The sequence below is a fragment of the Somniosus microcephalus genome, chromosome 29, assembly GCF_052327205.1.
Source record: "Somniosus microcephalus isolate GS21.2 chromosome 29, FLI_Smic_1.0, whole genome shotgun sequence".
NCBI classification, from domain to species: domain Eukaryota; kingdom Metazoa; phylum Chordata; class Chondrichthyes; order Squaliformes; family Somniosidae; genus Somniosus; species Somniosus microcephalus.
The window spans coordinates 26,419,935-26,438,438 of record NC_141015.1 but is presented as its reverse complement, the minus strand read 5'-3'; the positions used below and the strand labels follow the sequence as shown (position 1 = coordinate 26,438,438).

At 42.5% G+C, this 18,504-nt stretch overlaps 1 protein-coding gene across 1 annotated transcript in view; it reads right to left on the bottom strand.

Annotated features, from left to right (window-relative positions):
- Positions 1-18,504, bottom strand: part of spef1 (sperm flagellar and cilia associated 1) — a 70,056-nt gene that overhangs the window by 28,284 nt on the left and 23,268 nt on the right. Inside the window, exons 3-5 of the mRNA XM_085970430.1 lie at positions 13,471-13,602; positions 5,260-5,302; positions 110-191 (exon numbers count right to left, since the gene is read on the bottom strand). Coding sequence (XP_085826556.1) covers positions 110-191; positions 5,260-5,302; positions 13,471-13,602 — 257 coding nt within the window. The remainder of the gene's footprint in view (positions 1-109; positions 192-5,259; positions 5,303-13,470; positions 13,603-18,504) is intronic.

Here is an 18,504-nt window from a genome sequence, read left to right as displayed (position 1 = left end):
GGCTTGGAGGGTGAACACAAAGATAAAATTAAAATGTCTATGGGCTAGCTATTCTATAGGTGGTGGGCAACCTCGATCAATACGAACTAGAACAAATATTCTAAATTACCTTTGCCTGTGACTGTTATACCACATTTCTGGTTGGGGTTGGCATTCCTTTGCAAATGAATGCATGCTCAGAGGTGCATAATCTAGAAAACAAAATAGAATTACTTTGTGCAGAATGTGTATTAGATTTTGCCTTAATTGTAACAATTCAAGGCACGTACACACTGGAAGATAATTCCTACATACTAAGTACTTTTGGTTACCGACAATGTAGTTTTAGTGTTGCATTGAGTATTGCACTTACAGTATAAAAATTAAGTAGATAAGTGAAGAATTATGTAAAAAAATGCATTATTGAACCATCTCAGCAGTTTAAAAAGTTCAAGTAAATTAGTCAGACTCCACTACTGGCTTTCAGCTTAAGCAGTGGGAACTCAATACTGCTGGCAGATTTACACACTGTTGATTAATATTAAAGGAAATCCTGTTCCTTTGCATTTCATTTGTCAGCACAATGGTAGAGGAATAAGGATCAAACACTCATTCCCTCTCAGCCCCTTGGAAATGTAAAACAATATCATTCCAACAAATTGATAAATGTTCCTCACATTGATTTGTGACAGTAACACGTGACACTGCAGACCTGTCCCACTCATTCTTTCATTTGATTGTGTGACATACATTTTTACAGCCAAGCACTAGTATTGTTCTTATTCAGTTGAAAAGTAGAGAAACATTTTATGGATTCCTTTACAATTCCCTATGCCGATTCTGTTCACTTGACATCAGGAATGTTTCCACAGTTATTGGGATGCAGTGTTTCTTCCCCCAGCTGTAATGTCACCTAATTGGATAATTACTTGATTGGATAATTACCCATGAAACTTATCATATATACTGGTGGCCAGGCATGAGCATCAGCCAGCAGAGTTAGATCAGTTTCTAAAGACATTTTTGTTCATGAATAAAACAGATGGCTATATTTTCCAACATACATTCAGTTCAAGTTCATAAACTGTAGTTACAAACTACATGACCAAAGCCAGTCTTAATTTCATCCTACCTAACAATGCACTACCGGAAACTGAATCAGAAGGGGTAAAAGTGCAATGTTACAGATTAGATTAATAACACTTAACATACGATTCAGATCATGAGCGAAAGGATCGTGAAGAAAATATTGACATTTACTTTCATTATAAACTTATTAGAGTTCCCTTTAAAACATTAAACCGGTAAATTGCTGTTAGTGGTTTAGCAAGTGAATTCCTTAACACACTGGTATAACATTCTTTCGTCTGCTATTTTAATAGAGATATTAACCATTTACACATTAATATCACAAAAGAAAATAGGCTTTAGTTCTTTTCAACAATTTGAATTACTGGACTCAAACATAAAAGTGTTTATTTGGTCAAATTTTCTTTTTTAAACAATTCAGAACCATTAGGTGTTGATTATTTTGGACCAATAGTTGATTGTACAGGAAACTTTGGTTTATCCGGAGGTTAACTGTCCGGAATGCTCGATCCACCGGCAAAAATCAGGAGCCGTTTCGTTAGTTTTTTTTTCTTTTCGTTGCTTTTTTTTCCACCAGTCAGGCTCTGCAAGGTCTCGCTGAAGCTGTTGCTAAGCTACAGAGATGCTTGCAAGGTATGGCCGACTGTTTAGAAGCTGTTAGCAACAGCGTTTGTTGCCAGATACGGAGCCCGTATGTTTCAACATTAGCGCTGGTTTGTCCGGCAGTTTTGATGGGACGGCAACAGCTTGGTCCCGTCGGTGTCGGATATCACAAAGTTTCCTGTAAAAGCAAAAGACCCTGTGATATCACCTACAGGATTTGGGAAACATTACTGTTTTCTGATGGCTGGGGAGGAAACACCTTGACAGGCTGAGCGAGAAGAATTCAGATGCTCCTGTCCACCAGCAGCCAAAAAACACAGCTGCCTCCACCTCAAATTTCAAGCCTGCTTATGTGAATGTTGCTGCTGGAGGGCGTGCTGCCACCCGAGTGCCAATGAAAACTGCCTCTTTTGATGGTGTGCACCTCCTCCCATTTACGCTGCCAGTGTGCCACCGACAGCACAGGTCCAGAAATGTAAATGCAACAGAGGTCTTTGCCATGCAAGGTCTCGGTAGCCTTAATAACACCCATCAGGTACATTTAAAAGTATTACTTGTGAAAGCTTCATGCTATATTTTAGAACATTTTCCAGAACACATTTCATTTTCTGCAATTAGGTCCTGCAAAGGTTTTAAATAGAGCTGAGGGCAGAGTCAAAGATGGAAAGGATGACATTTTGCAACTTTCACAGCTGATGAAATTGCAACATTTCCTTTACGTCAGCTTCAATTTACACGGAAATATTACAAGCCATTGCTGTAATGTCTTAATTGGGAGGGTGACAGAGGGTGGAATCCCACCATCAATATTGATTTTAAAAATCACTAACTTGTTTTAGCCATCTATTTCTGTTGAATTTGTTTGAATAAAACCTCAGTGCTGTAGACATCCCTGAAAAAATACTCTTGATGGTTCGAAGGAGTATAGATTTAAACACACAATCTCTAAAAACTCTCAAAACCTCAACAGAACTCTTACCTTTATCCAGTGCTTCCAAGGAAAACATTTAAACTTCCATTAGCACTTAGCCAATCTCTTCTAATGGTCCATGCAAAGGTACCTTGGACATGGCTACATCTTCCAGCACCATTCATTTTATGTAATAGAAGCAATTTGCCAAGCTTACTTTGAGAGCACATCCCATTCCCACAACCTCGACCACCGAGCAGGACAATGGCAGCAATGTCATCCTGACTTGAACATTAACTGCCAGTGCTTCGCTGTTGCTGGGCCAAAACCATGGAATTCCCTACCTTACACTAACATGCGAACACTATCACCACCTGAGGATTGGGAGTAGTTTAGGATTCAACAAAGGAGGACAAAGGGATTAATTAAGAAGGGGGAAATAGAGTATGAGAGTAATCTTGCAGGGAACATAAAAACTGACTGTAAAAGCTTTTATAGATATGTGAAGAGAAAAAGATTGGTGAAGTCAAGCGTAGGTCCCTTGCAGTCAGAATCAGGGGAATTTATAACGGGGAACAAAGAAATGGCAGACCAATTAAATACATACTTTGGTTCTGTCTTCACAAAGGAGGACACAAATAACCTCCCAGAGATGTCGGGGAACATAGGGTCTAATGAAAGGGAGGAACTGATAGAAATCAGTATTTGTAGGGAAATGGTGTTAGGGAAATTGACGGGATTGAAGGCCGATAAATCCCCAGGGCCTGATAATCTACATCCTAGAGTACTTAAGAAAGTGGCCCTAGAAATAGTAGATGCATTGCTGATCATCTTCCAAAATTCGATAGACTCTGGAACAGTACCCATGGATTGGCAGGTAGCTAATATTACCCCACTATTCAAAAAAGGTGGTAAAGAGAAAATGGGGAATTACCATCAGTACCGGTAAGCCTGACATCGGTAGTGGGGAAAATGTTAGAGTCCATTATAAAAGATGTAATAGCAGAGCACTTGGAAAACAGTGACCGGATCAGACAAAGTCAACATGGATTTACAAAAGGTAAATCATGCTTGACTAATCTACTGGAATTTTTTGAAGATGTAACTGGTAAAATAGATAAGGGAGAACCAGTGGATGTGGTGTATTTGGACTTTCAAAAGGCTTTCGATAAGGTCCCGCATAAGAGATTAGCGTGTAAAGTTAAGGCACATGGGATTGGGGGCAAGGTATTGACTTGGATAGAGAACTCGTTGGCAGACAGAAAGCAAAGAGTTGGAATAAACGGCTCTTTTTCAGAGTGGCAGGCAGTGACTAGTGGGGTACCGCAGGGATCGGTCCTTGGGCCCCAGCTATTCACAATATATATTAATGATCTGGACGAGGGAACTAGATGTAATATCTCCAAGTTTGCAGACTACACAAAGCTGGGTGGGCGTGTGTGCTGTGAGGAGGATGCCGAGAAACTCCAGTATGATTTGGACAGGTTGGGTGATTGGGCAGAAGCATGGCAGATGCAATATAACGTGGATAAATGCGAGGTTATCCACTTTGGTGTCAAAAACAGGAAGGCAGATTATTATCTGAATGGCAATAGATTGGGAGAAGGGGAAGTTCAACGAGACCTGGGCGTCCTTGTGCACCAGTCGCTTCTGAAGGTAAGCATGCAGATGCAGCAGATGGTTAAGAAGGCAAATGGTATGTTGGCCTTCGTAGCAAGAGGGTTTGAGTACAGGAACAAGGATGTCTTGCTGAAGTTGTACAGGGCCTTGGTGAGACCACATCTTGAGTATTGTGTGCAGTTTTGGTCGCCTTATCTGAGGAAGGATGTTCTTGCCATGGAAGGAGTGCAGCGAAGATTCACCAGGCTGATACCTGGGATGGCAGGAATGACGTATGAGGAGAGATTGGGTTGATTGGGCTTGTACTCGCTGGAGTTTAGAAGAATGAGAGGGGATCTCATTGAAACTTATAAAATTCTAACAGGACTAGACAGACTAGATGCAGGAAGGATGTTCCCGATGGTCGGGGAGTCCAGAACCAGGGGTCACAGTCTAAGGATAAGGGGTAAGCCATTTAGGACAGAGATGAGGAGGAATTTCTTCACCCAGAGAGTGGTGAACCTGTGGAATTCTCTACCAAAGAAGGCAGTAGAGGCCATTTCATTAAATATATTCAAGGAGGAGTTAGATATATTTCTTAAGGCTAAAGGGATCAAGGGATATGGAGAGAAGGCAGGGACAGGGTACTGAATTTGGATGATCAGCCATGATCTCATTGAATGGCGGAGCAGGCTCGAGGGGCCGAATGGCCTACACCTGCTCCTATCTTCTATGTTTCTATGTTTACCACAAGAACTGCAGGTGTTCAAGGAGAGGTGCCCTCACCAATCTCTCAGGGTGACGAGTGAGGACAATAAATGCAGCCTTACCAGCATCACCCACATCCCAAAAACATGAAAAAAACACACCGATTGACTAATCAGAGGATCCAGAAATTTCTCCTTCAACACATTATAACAAACACACAAGAGGTAGCTTTTTTCCCAAATGCTGTATTATCACAAAATGCCTCATTTATGCCTATAGCCAACATATACTCATGCAAATAAAAGTCAGTATACTCTGTTTCAAGGAGGCTGCGTAAAACAATAATTAATAGAAGCAAGAAAGCAGCTTACCTCGAAAGCTCTTGTCAGCACCAGTACTGTAATTTTCCACATCCTGCCAACATAAAGGAAGCTAGTTATTCATATGTTAGACAAAAGAAATATAATCTACTTTGTTTAGTGACTCCACAAGTATTTACTTCAGGGTGCTGTTGTACACTATGGGGAAGAATTAGGTCAGGGCTTTCATGATCATCCGCTATAAGTGTTACGCCATTTCTCTGGGGTTTCTGCGGATCTTCTGCGGAAGTTATGATGGACGATCAGGAGAACTCCCGCTGAAATGAATGGCATATTGATTTACACCTATCCTTCATAACTGAATAATACAAAGTTGACTACGAGTGCATTACAATATTGGGTCCCCGGGTTGTATCGTACTCAGTCGGAAGCTGCTATATGTATCACTATGGCGTTGGTAGGATTATTGTGCAATAACTGAAGAAAAACACAATTTTTAACTTTTTCTTCCTGTGGACTGGCTAGACTTTATGGAGGGATTATCTTATAGAGCGGATTCTGGGGGTTACTCTGGGTTCTCTTTAATCCCCGCCATCCTTGTCGGTCATTCCATATTAATTTCTTCCTCTCATTGCCTTTCCCTGTCTATCCCTCAATTTCTCTCTTGATGACCTTGTTCTTTCTTTCCCCATTCTCTCATTACTTCTATCCTTCCCTCTTTCTCTCATTCTGTATTCATTTGATAATTTGCATTATGATCATAGTGCTAAAAAAACAAGCAAATTCAAATAATATTACCATTTGCTTCTTACACTTCATTAACATATAGCTGATACTTGAGCTTCTCTTGTTTTTGTTTACTTGAGGCAGCGGTATCTATGAAAATTATTTTTACGGTGCTTTATTAGGAGAATGGGTGTAATATCCAAGCATTAAGCACATTTATTCCCATTGCTAAGTAATAGTGGTCACCTCCACCCATCCCCCTCTATCTACATTATCACTTCCCCATCTCACTAGCCACCCCTCACACTCACCCTCATCCTAGTCCAATCATACCAACTAACAACACACAAGGGTAGCCACTTGTGTATTTTAGCCAATGTTCATGTGAAGTTTCTGTTAATGTGCTGTCAAACATTGAAATCTTTATTTTCAACACTTACCATTCCTGGACAGATTTGTGTGCACCTTTGGAAGTGGCTTACTGAGTTTCAGTGAATGGTGAGACATAACAGTACCCCCCACAACGGTGGTGAGTGTGAAAGGAATTGCTTGAGCATTGTAGGGGTGTGTTATGTTGTTGGTGTGGGGTGGTGCCAACCTGGCGCATCATGTGGCCGCCAGGGTGTGCAGCGTCAAGTGAAGTAAATCTGGCCATGGCGAGGCCATCCCTGACGTCCCGGGATGCAATGTGGTCGGGTGCTGATGCCCTGTGTCCTGTGCAGCATCAGGTGGTTGTGGAAAAGGTTGGTTTGATTGTTGGTGCTGCTGGTGTGCCTGGTGATGCTGGTGTTGGGGCTGATCATGGTCAGATTCTGAGGACCAAAGTGAAAGAGTATAAAGTGCACCCATGCTGATGGAATAGATGGCAGGTGAAGTAGAGATGACAGAAGCGATCCATCAATGGTGGGAGAGGTAATGAGGTCAGACTGAATGGAGACTTGTATAAAGCCTTGTAGCATTCTGAATCTGTAGTGGAAATGCAGTTTAGAGAAGCTAGCGGTTAAGGGAACATTTCTCAATCAGCTGGGAGCTTTGACTTGACATTTGAAGCTGTCAACTCATCAGCTGATTCAATGGCCTCAGCTTCACAGACGAGGTCTAGGCACAGCGGGGAAGCGGTGGGCGACCTGTCAAGTTCAAAAAGCTGGGGAAAAAAGCATTGCTAAGTGGCTGTAGACAAGTTACTAATGATTTGAATTGGATCTCCTGCCGCTGCCTATCGGGTCTGTTCAGCGCTGGCAGACCCGACATCGGGAAATGCAGGTGTGCGCGTTATGACAGTGGGTTCCCGACCCGCTGTCAATCATTTTAAAATTCACAGCTGACCCGCCACCAATTCCATCCGCAGAGTGCCGGCAAAATCTCGGCCCATATAGTAGTGATGATATAAATCTGACATGCTTTAGGATGCATTTACACTGCAATAGCGGTGTGGGTGTGCAGTAGTTTCCCTTTGCACTGACACTGCAGTTTTATAGTAGATTCAACCAGAATTTTCAGTCAGAGCCCTGCCTGATCCTGGACGTTAGCAGAGTGAGACAAGCTGAAAGAAAGAGGCTCACTATGCCTTCCTTTGGCGTCAGTTGGGGCATAACATATGATTTACACTATCTGAGTTTAGCATTGGTGTGAAACTGAAAGTGCTGGGCACCAATATGAAGCTTGTAGTGTAAATGCACTCTTAGAGTATTTGCACAGGGCGATACAAAGTGACTGTCCAATGTACGTGGCACGTTCTGTAGTTATCAGAAGGCATCACAAAGTCTGATTAAAACAATTTTGCTGTTTACAGGTAGCTTAAAAACAGAGAGAATGTCATCAGGTTTACACTACAGGAAACTTTCGATTTACCGGCACCTAAATAACTGGAAATCTTGGTTAACCGGCAAAATTCAGGAGTAGGTTCAGGTAACTTTTATTACTTGCCTTCCTCCATTTGTTGCTGTGCAAGGGTGTGGCTGCAGCTGTTGCTAAGCTACAGAGACACTTGCAACTTGTGGCCATTGTTCTGAAGCTGCAACAGGGTTTGTTGCTTTATATGGAGCTCTCAGCTCCGTATCTTTTACTATAGCTTTCGGTTATCCGGAATTTTTGAAGAACCGGCACCACGTTGGTCCCGTCCGTGCTGGATCAAAAAAAGTTTCCTGTATAAATGTTCAATCATTTTCAACATTTACTGATGTAACTGAATTTGGAATATATTCAAATTCAGCACAAACTGAGTATGACCTGGAGCACAAACGAAGCATCACTTCCCACTTTTTAGCTGATGTGCCTGTTTTTGAATGCTTTATTTAACTGACCTGCCCATGCACTGAATCCCTATGTGGTTGATCAAGTCCTTTAGTATTCTGCATATCTCATATCGGGACTGAGACTGTGAGTAGGGCAGCTCAACAAAGCATTTAAAAAGTCGCACTTTGGTCACAGAAGAGCCTCATGCCGTTGAAATTTACTGAGTTTCAGCTGCTCTCAATGGAACTTATGAAAGTAATTTTCATATCTGGATTATAAGTAGTCCTACAAATAAACTGCATCCACTGGTATTATCTCACAGATTCTGAGAATAAAACAATTCTGATAGATCAAATGTATTCATCGGTTGTTTTTCTAGATCCCTTTGGTTAATTTTGAGGTATCTGATGTAAATGTAAATGTTAAACACAGAAGATATCTGATGCACAAGAACCCACCATCATCTTGTTCAAGGACATCTACCAAATTGACACAGTGAAAAGCAGAAGCTTGAAAAGATTCATGCAAGAACACTTTATTTGTAAAATATTACTGTCTATTCTTTTCTCATTCTCACCATTGGGCTGCTACCCTAAGAGATGCATAAAAACAGCCAGGATTGTCTCATTCTCTGTAGGGAAATGTCATCCTCTACATGGAATAACTAACGACTCATTAATATTAGAGAATCACTCTCTGGAGCTGTTGTTCAATGTTGTCTCCCTGGCTTACTACTGGAGGTACCACCCTGTTTATATTAAAGGCAGTTTCTGCAGCAACCAGGTCAACTTTAAAACAATTCTACATGCGCAAATGTGCGCATATGCAACTGTTCTCAAGTTACTTTTTGTCGGTATTTACTTCTGGGTTAATACCCTGCCAAGTGACTGGGGAAGGTCGATACAGAGCAGTGGTAGCAAAATTGCTTTGTGGTCTGTAAAGAGGCAGGCCCCCTTTCAATTGCTGGCGGCCATGTTTAATTATTCCTTCTGGCTCCAATGGCTATGGTTACATAAGAGGCTGAGGTGACTCTGCCGTTGGAGGCATGGCTGAAAACTACTTACTGTGGTACTGTGCATCACCTCTGACGGCAGCTGCACTGCTCTGTTCACATTGCGAGTTTGCTGCTGACTTCAGGAGGTGCTGTCAGCGGCAATCTGCAAATATAAATAGATATCAGCCAGTTATGTGGGTGATTGGTATGAACTTCGGATCCTACCATATCTTGGAATAAGTAATGCACTGCAGCCTAATAGGCAATAAAAGCAGAAAATGTTAGAAATACACAGCAGGTCAATCAGTGTCTGTAGAGAGAAAAGACAAGTTAACATTTCGGGTGCATACTAATGACGGTTCTGCTGAAGGGTACACACCTGAAATGTTAACTTGCCTTTTCTACTACAGATGCTGACTGACCTGTTCTGTATTCCCAGTTATTATTTCAGATTTCCAGCTTTTAAAGTTTTTTCTTTGTACGAAAAGCCAATAGCCATTTCTGACAAAAGTGCAACCAACTACCACACTGCAAAAAAAGTTACAACATAAACTGTTACATCATCGTGACTATAAAATTGAAATAAATCAATATGTTAATTTTGGATGTCTATGCACATTATCCCAAATAAACTACTTTGGTCTGGCAGAGTCTACTTTGGTTAACTCAATGTCACTTAATTTGAATAATATGTTAATTTGAATTTTTTTGCGCACAAAGTTGCTCCTGTGCTGTTTCATTTAAATCAAATTACTGGATATTTTTTATTGGATTAGCACAAAAAACAACTGACTTAACAGCAGACAACTGGTTTCTTTTCTCTAGTAATCAGTTAAAATTAAAGGATGTACAGTATTATGGAAAGGACAACAAGGAATACTGCAATTGTTCTTTTAATTTTGCTCACAAAAAACAGTTTTTATATGCACATCTTGAATTGAAGCAGACCAGAATGCAAAGAAAGGGAAAACTGTAATGCAAAGATGTTTTTATCTTTGACAGGCTTATATTACCAAATGATTAGATACTCAAAAGGGACTATAAAATTTAAATGGCACGATAAGCGCAGCTTGAGTAATTTATGCAGATAAATACTGGGATATAAAGGGTCATTCTGCGATCCTGCACTTTCAGTTAGGAGCCGCGCCTGCAGGGTGCAAGGGCTGAAGAATTCAGCTATAATGTTGTAGCCCCATCTCCGACCCACGTTCCTTCCAAGCAAGGCTTCCCCGCTGGGAAGAAGGGATCATGGAATTACCCCTATTATTTGTAACTCCCTCCCAGCTGTAGTAGTTGATCTCTTTCGACAGGCACTTGTAACAGAAATACGTAAGTTGAGAGCTAGGTAACTACAATACATTAGGATAGAAATTCCAATCATCAAACTCCACGCGCAAACATTTAATGTGCTCATATTACATTCATGTGTGCATTATTTTTAATAACCTGATTTGCATAATGCCTGAGCAAAAATAGAGAAAACAGGAATGTAGTCTAAGCAAGTTTAGCACTTGTACATGAAGTTTTGTTAATCGGAACTTCTACCCTATGAACTTGTACCAGCAGTATGAGGATTAAGGCAACAGGCACCGACAAAGGCACTTAACTTCAAAGGATCCTTGTCTAATGTCAGGTTTATGTTACAGAACTACTTCAAGTAGAAGGGGTCCTAAAATATCCTGGGCTCCTGATACTGTGAAATCCAACTGTAGCGTGGGCAGAATCCAGGGTCCTGGTGGTAACAGATAACCAGCTGTGTGCACGAACATAACTGTTTGAAGTCACAAATAACCATTTTATTTTATGGTCACTAGTCATTCCCCAGTAGCTGTGCCAGCCACTGCAAAACTGCATAGCTGCTGTGTCTGGGCAGGTTGAGCATTCAGCTTGGCCATGCCCAGAAAAATATTGGTGGTCGATGCTGCTAGAAACAGCACTGATATTGCTACTGCCTCTGGAGATGCTATGGAAGACCACCTCTTCAACAACAACAACAACAACCTGTATTTATATAGCACCTTTAATGTAGTAAAATGTCCCAAGGCGCTTCACGGGAGCATTATCAAACAAAATCTAATACCGAGCCACATAAGGAGATATTAGGACAGGTGACAAAAGCTTGATCAAAGAGGTAGGTTTTAAGGAGCATCTTAAAGAAGAGAGAGGTAGCGAGGCGGGGAGGTTTAGGGAGAGAATCCCAGAGCTTAGGGCCTTGGCAACTGAAGGTATTGTCACCAATGGTGGACCAATGAAAATCATTTCAAGTGCATCTTGGTGCCTCTGGAGTCAGTAGCAGTGCTACATTTACATTATAGTGCTGCTGCTAAAATGGGATCAATGTAAAAACGGCATCAATGTAAAGTAAATGCACTACTAAGTAATAGGTGCTGTGTAAATCAAGCATGTTCATTGCCTCTGGTATGTAAGTAACCACTTAACATCTGAATAACAATTAAATAAAATGCCTGAAATCATATAATAGAACTATAACTGAAATTAAGGATGTGAGTTGTTTTTCTTAGCTCAGTGGTAGCACGCTTCCCTCTGAGTCAGAAGCCTGTGGGTTCAAGTTCCACTCCAGAGACTTAAGCACATAATCTAGGCCGATACCCCAGTACAGTACTGAGGGAGCGCTGCACTGTCGGAGGTGCCGTCTTTCGGATGAGACGTTAAACCGAGGCCCTGGCTGCTCTCTCAGGTGGACGTAAAAGATCCCGCGGCACTATTTAAAGAAGAGTAGGGGTGTTCTCCTGGTGTCCTGGCCAATAGTTACTCCTCAATCAACATCACCAATACAGTTTAAATGGTCATTTATCTCATTGCTGTTTGTGGAACCTTGCTGCGAGCAAATTTGGCCACCACGTTTCCTTACAACAGTGACTGCACTTCAAAAGTAATTCATTGGCTGTGATGCACTTTGGGATATTGTAAAAGGCGCTACGTAAATGCAAGCCCTTTCTTTCTAATTATTAGCATCAATTTTACCTTGATCTCTGGATAAGAAGGCACTTAGACTTCATTAATTGGCTGGAGGGGATACAAAGCAGACGGCTCATACTTATTTTACAGACCCATTCCTACTTGAAGTAATTCTGACATCTACTCCTCGTACTGTGGAGCCCCATTTATTTGCGCAACACAAAAATAACTGCACAGTTGTAAGCTTCCGCATGCACGGGTGTTTGAAATTTGCAATTATGAGACCCTTTCTGGCCACAGACCTTTCAATTGTCTGTGGAAGGTCTGTACAAGCCATCGCTGAAGAAAGTGCACCACTGGCCTGTACAGACAGGCTGTGTTTGGGTAGCTTCACCAACCCTTTGAGGATAAACAGACAGTAGCTTCTGCTCAGTGTCTCGCTGACAGTGCAGCTGAAATGACAATGTGGGGTATTGTAGGCATGAAATGTACCATTAAGCTGCCTACTGAACAAAGTATTTCAATTAGTAGCCATGTAAGAGACCTGTTTTTTTTTAATGACTGCTGCTAGTCTTAGATTTGATTCTCGTGCAAGGCTTTCTGAGCAGTGCAAGACCAGTACCATGAGCTGAGAATAAAGCATGGCTTGCATGTTTACTAACAGCAATACCATGCTGCTTTTAAATTAAGACTCAGACCACCATTTTATGCTGTGTTGGTGATTACTTACAGAACTGCATTAAGAGCAAAGGCATCTGAAGATACAGGTAGACTATCCTTTATCCGAACTTCCGAAAACCTCTAAAAACCGAAAGTTTTTTCGTTCAGCGTAAGTCGTGCGCACGACATGACCAGAGTGGCGCACGACTTACGCTGAGCAGGGCAGAGGGTCACAGAGTTCCCTCCTGGGTAGGAGATTGCAGGCCGAGCCGGGCAGTGTGAAGGAGGTACCGGGAGAGTGAACCCGACAATACAGCGGCCCGTCCAATAGCTGCAGCGGCCCGTCCGATATTCTTTTCTCCCCCCCCGACCCGACCCCCGACCCGTCCGATATTCTTTTCTCCCCCCTGACCCGACCCGACCCGAACCGCGGCCCATCCGATATTCTTTTCTCCCCCCCAACCCCCCGCCGACCCCCACCCCCGACCCCCCGCTGACCCCCACCCCGACCCCCCGCCCCGCCGACCCCCACGCCGACCCCCCCACCGACCCCCCGCCGACCCCCCCCGCCGACCCCGACCCCCGACAAATTTCCCAATACCTTCTGAAATCCGAAAAATTCCGAAAACCGAAACTCAGCTGGTCCCAAAGTTTTCGGATAAAGGATAGTCTACCTGTAATACAGTAGTAAAATGTACCTGTATATGAACAAGGTGTCTGTTTCTTACTTGTATCCCATTGAGTTCTTCCTCAATCTTCTGTCTCAGCAGAGACAAAACTGGTTCAATAATTCCAGGAGAACTCTTAACCAACTTTTTTAACATATCTTCAGGAATATGAAAATGCAATTTGGAAAATATCTTCCTGCATAAAAGAATTGTGAAAAAATGTTTCAATGAAATACATTTTAAAATATCATAACTCACATTAATACTCGGGGACTACTTAGATCGCACAAAAATTAATACTTTCTGGATTAAGTGTAACAGATTGTCTTAGGGCGTCAATGATATTTATTATCAGTCATACCTGACTACTTGATTTCCTGTTTCTAACCATTTCATCTATAAATAATTAACTTTATTTGAAAGCCATAATTGTATCTTACCTTGATTATTGGCTAGAAAATAGCTTGAGAAAATTGAATGGGACTAATATCACCGCTATGTTTTTATTAACGGACAATTATTTTATATACTTTATATGAAATACGTAATTTCTATTCTATTTGTACATGAACTATTCATTTCTCTAACTGAATGGCATGCATATTATAACAGCCTTTTAAAATGAGCTGTGGGCAAATCAGCAATCTCCTCTGTTTCCTGATTGGCTAAGAGTCAGGAAATGACAGGAGCACCGCCCCACCAGATCCCAGGTTCGCATATGCTCTTGGGCTCCATGGGGCATTACGCTGCACACAACTCTGCAGCATTTGAAAGCAACTTCTCAGGGGGGTGTTTGCACGAGGTAAGTGCGGATTTCCTTCGGATGTCGGCGGCGTACTCCTTAACTATGCCGCCGACCACGAATTAAGGGCCCATATGTGTAGTCTGCTTCGAATCTATTTATGTCAATCAAAGTAAGTTATCAGGTGTGTTGATTGAGTAGCTTAGCTTCCGATCCAGTAACTTGCTGGAATTACAACACAAAAGAAAATAATAGATAGATGAGAACGAGTAGAGCAGGTCACACAAAAAAAACCTTGAAAGATACAGGTGATAACCTAAAAGACACACTACCACAGAAAGCTTAGTGGCACATTATTTTAAATACACACTGCATATTAACTAGTAATGAAATAATGAAACAACACATCTTCAACTGTGCAGTCAATGTTTTGTTTCAAAACTAATATTTTACAGGTAATTAGTACTAACAAGGAATGGTTCACTCAAGGCAGAACTCCTCAGTCAGTACACAGCAAGTCCATGCTGTTCCCTGCAGTAGTTACTCTGCTTCTGCTGCCTCATCAGCCTCCTTCGGTGCCATGGCTTGCTGCCGTTCTTCACCACGGCTATGAAAGAAAGACTTGCATGCATACAGCGCCTTTCATATCCTCAAGCCGTCCCAAATCGCTTTACAGCCAATGAAGTAATTTTGAAATGTAGTCACTGTTGTAATGTAGAAAACATGGCAGCCTATTTGTGCACAGCAAGCTCCAACAAACAGCAATGAAATAAATGGCCAGATAATCTGGGGGTTTTTAAGATGTTGATTGAGGGGTAAATGTTCACCAGGACATTGAGAGAATGCCCTGCTCTTCTTCGAATAGTGCTGTGGGATCTTTCACCTCCACCTGAAAGAGCAGACAGGGCCTTGGTTTAACATCTCATACAAAAGATGGCACTTCCGACAGTGCAGCATACAGCACCCCACTATTACTCTGACAGATCTCTCTGGGATACATTGCAATGCGCCCTGCCATGTGCAGTCCAAACATTGGAACTGTTGTTTCAGCATGTCACATGTTTCCTTGATGAGATTCCTTGTATTTCATTGCTGAGGGGTATGGGGCATCATGTCCTCATTTTGAGTGGCTAACCCGTAACTCTCAAAAGCCAACTAATAAACCTGTTATAATTATGGAATAATACAGGAAGCCATAATTTCCTTGTGATATGGAAATCATGCAGTGACATGCAGAATTGTTTGTTGGTGGTCGGATGGACAGAGCACTGCCAATAAAAGTGATAATGGCACTCCTGTTTTCTGTTGACCGCTATGGAATATTGTACAGGTACATGAGTGGTCACCTTTACCCTGAGAACATGACACATTTCAAGATAATGGGCTCGATTTTCAGTGTGCTGTGGAGTTGGGTTTGGAGGCGTGCGGGGGGTTAAATTCCCAAAATCGGGGTCCCGACCCCATCCTGCCCCCAACCCGCCTCCATGCCAGTTTCAAAGGAGGCGGGTACCCGACCCGCACTGGGATCCACCTCCCCGAGGCGGGAAGGGATTAGTGCCAATTAACTGCCTGTTAACAGGTAGTTAACAGGCAGTTTTTAGCCTAATCCCTATTTTTAAGCTTGAACTATGGGATTCCCGACGGCTCCAAACCACGCCAAGTTGGAGGAGTCGGGCCGTCGGGTTGAAGGGCTTGGAGGGGTCGAGATGTCGGTGTTCAGGTGAGTGATGTGTGCATGAGTGCAAAGGTAAGTGTGTTTGATGTGTCTAAAGTGATTAAAGTGTAAGTTACCTTTTCTTACCTTTTTAGCCTTCCTTCCTTTAGGTTCGGAGAGTCCCTCATCTCACTGGCACAGAAAGCAGAATGGCTGCGAACTGTCAAAAGTGACAGCCTGCAGCTTTCTGTGCAGGAGAGATTTCTAACTGAGTCTTTGGAGAAAGACTCATGTTAGAAGTAAGACTGTCAGTGTTTGACAGCTTCAAACAGCTGTGAAACGCTGATATTTCATCAGTCAAAACGTCTTGACAGATGAAATTTCAGTCTGTGACGTCACCTGTTGCTGGGTGGCCCTTAATTGGCCTGCTGAGCCCGCTGGGCGGACTCAACAAGGTCAATCAAGTTAAAATCGCGTGGATTGGCCGCATCTCGACGGAGGCGGGACTACAACCCCGAAAGTTGTAGTCCTGCCTCCAACCCGACTTCTGAATGAAAATCCAGCCCAATGTTAGAGCAATGAGTTGAGTTTAGTGTCATCAACGTGTCAAAACAGGGCAATTGTGGCTTAAGTTATGCAGCAGTGGACTGCAAACTGGCTGATCCCTGCCAAGTTCCTAGTTGTTGCCTGGAGGGCCCTGCGGCAAAAAACTTGCCACTCCCATTGCTACTGGCAGCACAGTGCTGATGTTGTTCCTTGGCTCCAGGAGAGGGCACAATTCAGCTATAACGTCCTTGGTGAGGCATAATCTCAACAACAACAACTTGTATTTATATAGCACCTTTAACGTAGTAAAACATCTCAAGGCGCTTCACAGGAGTATTATAAGACAAAAAATTTGACACATAAGGAGAAATTAGGGCAGGTGACCAAAAGCTTGGTCAAAGAGGTAGGTTTTAAGCAGTGTCTTAAAGGAGGAAAGAGAGGTAGTGAGGTGGAGAGGTTTAAGCAAGGAATTCCAGAGCTTAGGGCCGAGGCAACAGAAGGCAGCCACCAATGGTTGAGCGATTATAATCAGGGATGCTCAAGAGGGCAGAATTAGAGGAGTGCAGATATCTCGGGGGGGTTGTGGGGCTGAAGGAGATTACAGAGATAGGGAGGGGCGAGGCCATGGAGGGATTTGAAAACGAGGATGAGAATTTTGAAATCGAGGTGTTGCTTAGCCAGGAGCAAATGTAGGTCAGCGAGCGCAGGGGTGATGGGTGAACGGGACTTGGTGTGAGTTAGGACACGGGCAGCCGTACACCGCAGTACACCTCAATGAGGTCATGGAAACTATGTTGCCTGCAGTGGACATACTGCCTGGGATAGTAAGTCCTAGTGGTCTACCTTTTATGGTCCTGGATCTTCCTGGTTCTGCTTTGTTGTGCCTCTTCCTTCAATGTGTTTAGCAAAGTGAGACTCGCTGCTGTATGGACTGGAATTGCTGAGCTGCTTCTTACAATGTCACTGTTCTGTCCATGCTGCATCTTCACTCATTCCCTCTGCTGCCTTAATGCCACCTTTATAGCAAGTATCATTAATGTAATATGGCCTTGGTACCCAACAAGCTCTCGGCAAACCAAGTTTTTGGAGGGTCGGCAAAACTGAGCAAATGCTCCATTACTGCTAATGAATAAAATTATGATCTATTAACTCACACTTATCATGTGATTATCTTGAATGCACAGAGGAATTTCACCCCCTAGTGTGCTAATCAACAACTAAAACTTGCATTGAAATAGCGCCTTTTAACATAGCAAAACGTCCCAAAGCATTTCACACAGGAGTGCTATCAAACAAAATTTGACACCGAGCCTCATAAGGAGATACAGTATTAGGGCAGGTGACCAAAAGCTTGGTCAAAGAGGTAGGTTTTAAGGAGCGTCGTAAAGGAGGAAAGAGAGGTAGCGAGGCAGAGAGGTTTAGGGAGGGAATTCCAGAGCTTAGGGCCCAGGCTGCTGAAGGCACGGCTGTCAATGATAGCACTTGAAAATCATCCCCAAAAGATGTACCCATGGGTCAGCATTCCCAAAAGAAGTTGTTGTCCTTCCAGTTTAAGAGTTTTTATTAGAACATTCACAGACTGTTCATAAGTATAGTGCATTTCTAGTTCTCTCCCTCACTACAAGATTTTCCTTGCCTTTATACTGCTCAATCTGCAATATATTGAAAGAGTTTAATTCTGGCTTGGGGTGGGAGTGTGGTTTTCCAGTAAAACTGGAATGTTAGCTGATCTTGTGGCTTTGCAGTCTTGCACAGCAGTAATCCTTTCCTCAGTGCCACGATTTAATTCCCAAATAAAAACCAGAATTGAGAGGTATGCTTGCTCAGCACATCTGACCAGTTCTATTTTGAAATTTAAAATTAGGTGGGGGCACTTACCCTCCTCAATCCATAGCTAACATCTAGTTTCAACTTACATCCTACCTTAAGCTGTTTCACATAGGTAATAATTATTAGGATAATTGCGCCAATAACGCAGCCTAACTTACAATACATTTTGTATAGGGTTAGTGACAGTGATTTAGACATTCTAGTGTAGTTCCTGCACTTCCTTAACCTCAGCTGTCCAGCAAGTCCGAGGAAGAACAGTGTGAATTCAGGTATGTGGAGGAGACCTTCAGTTGGAGAATAATTTATACACTAATGTACCTTT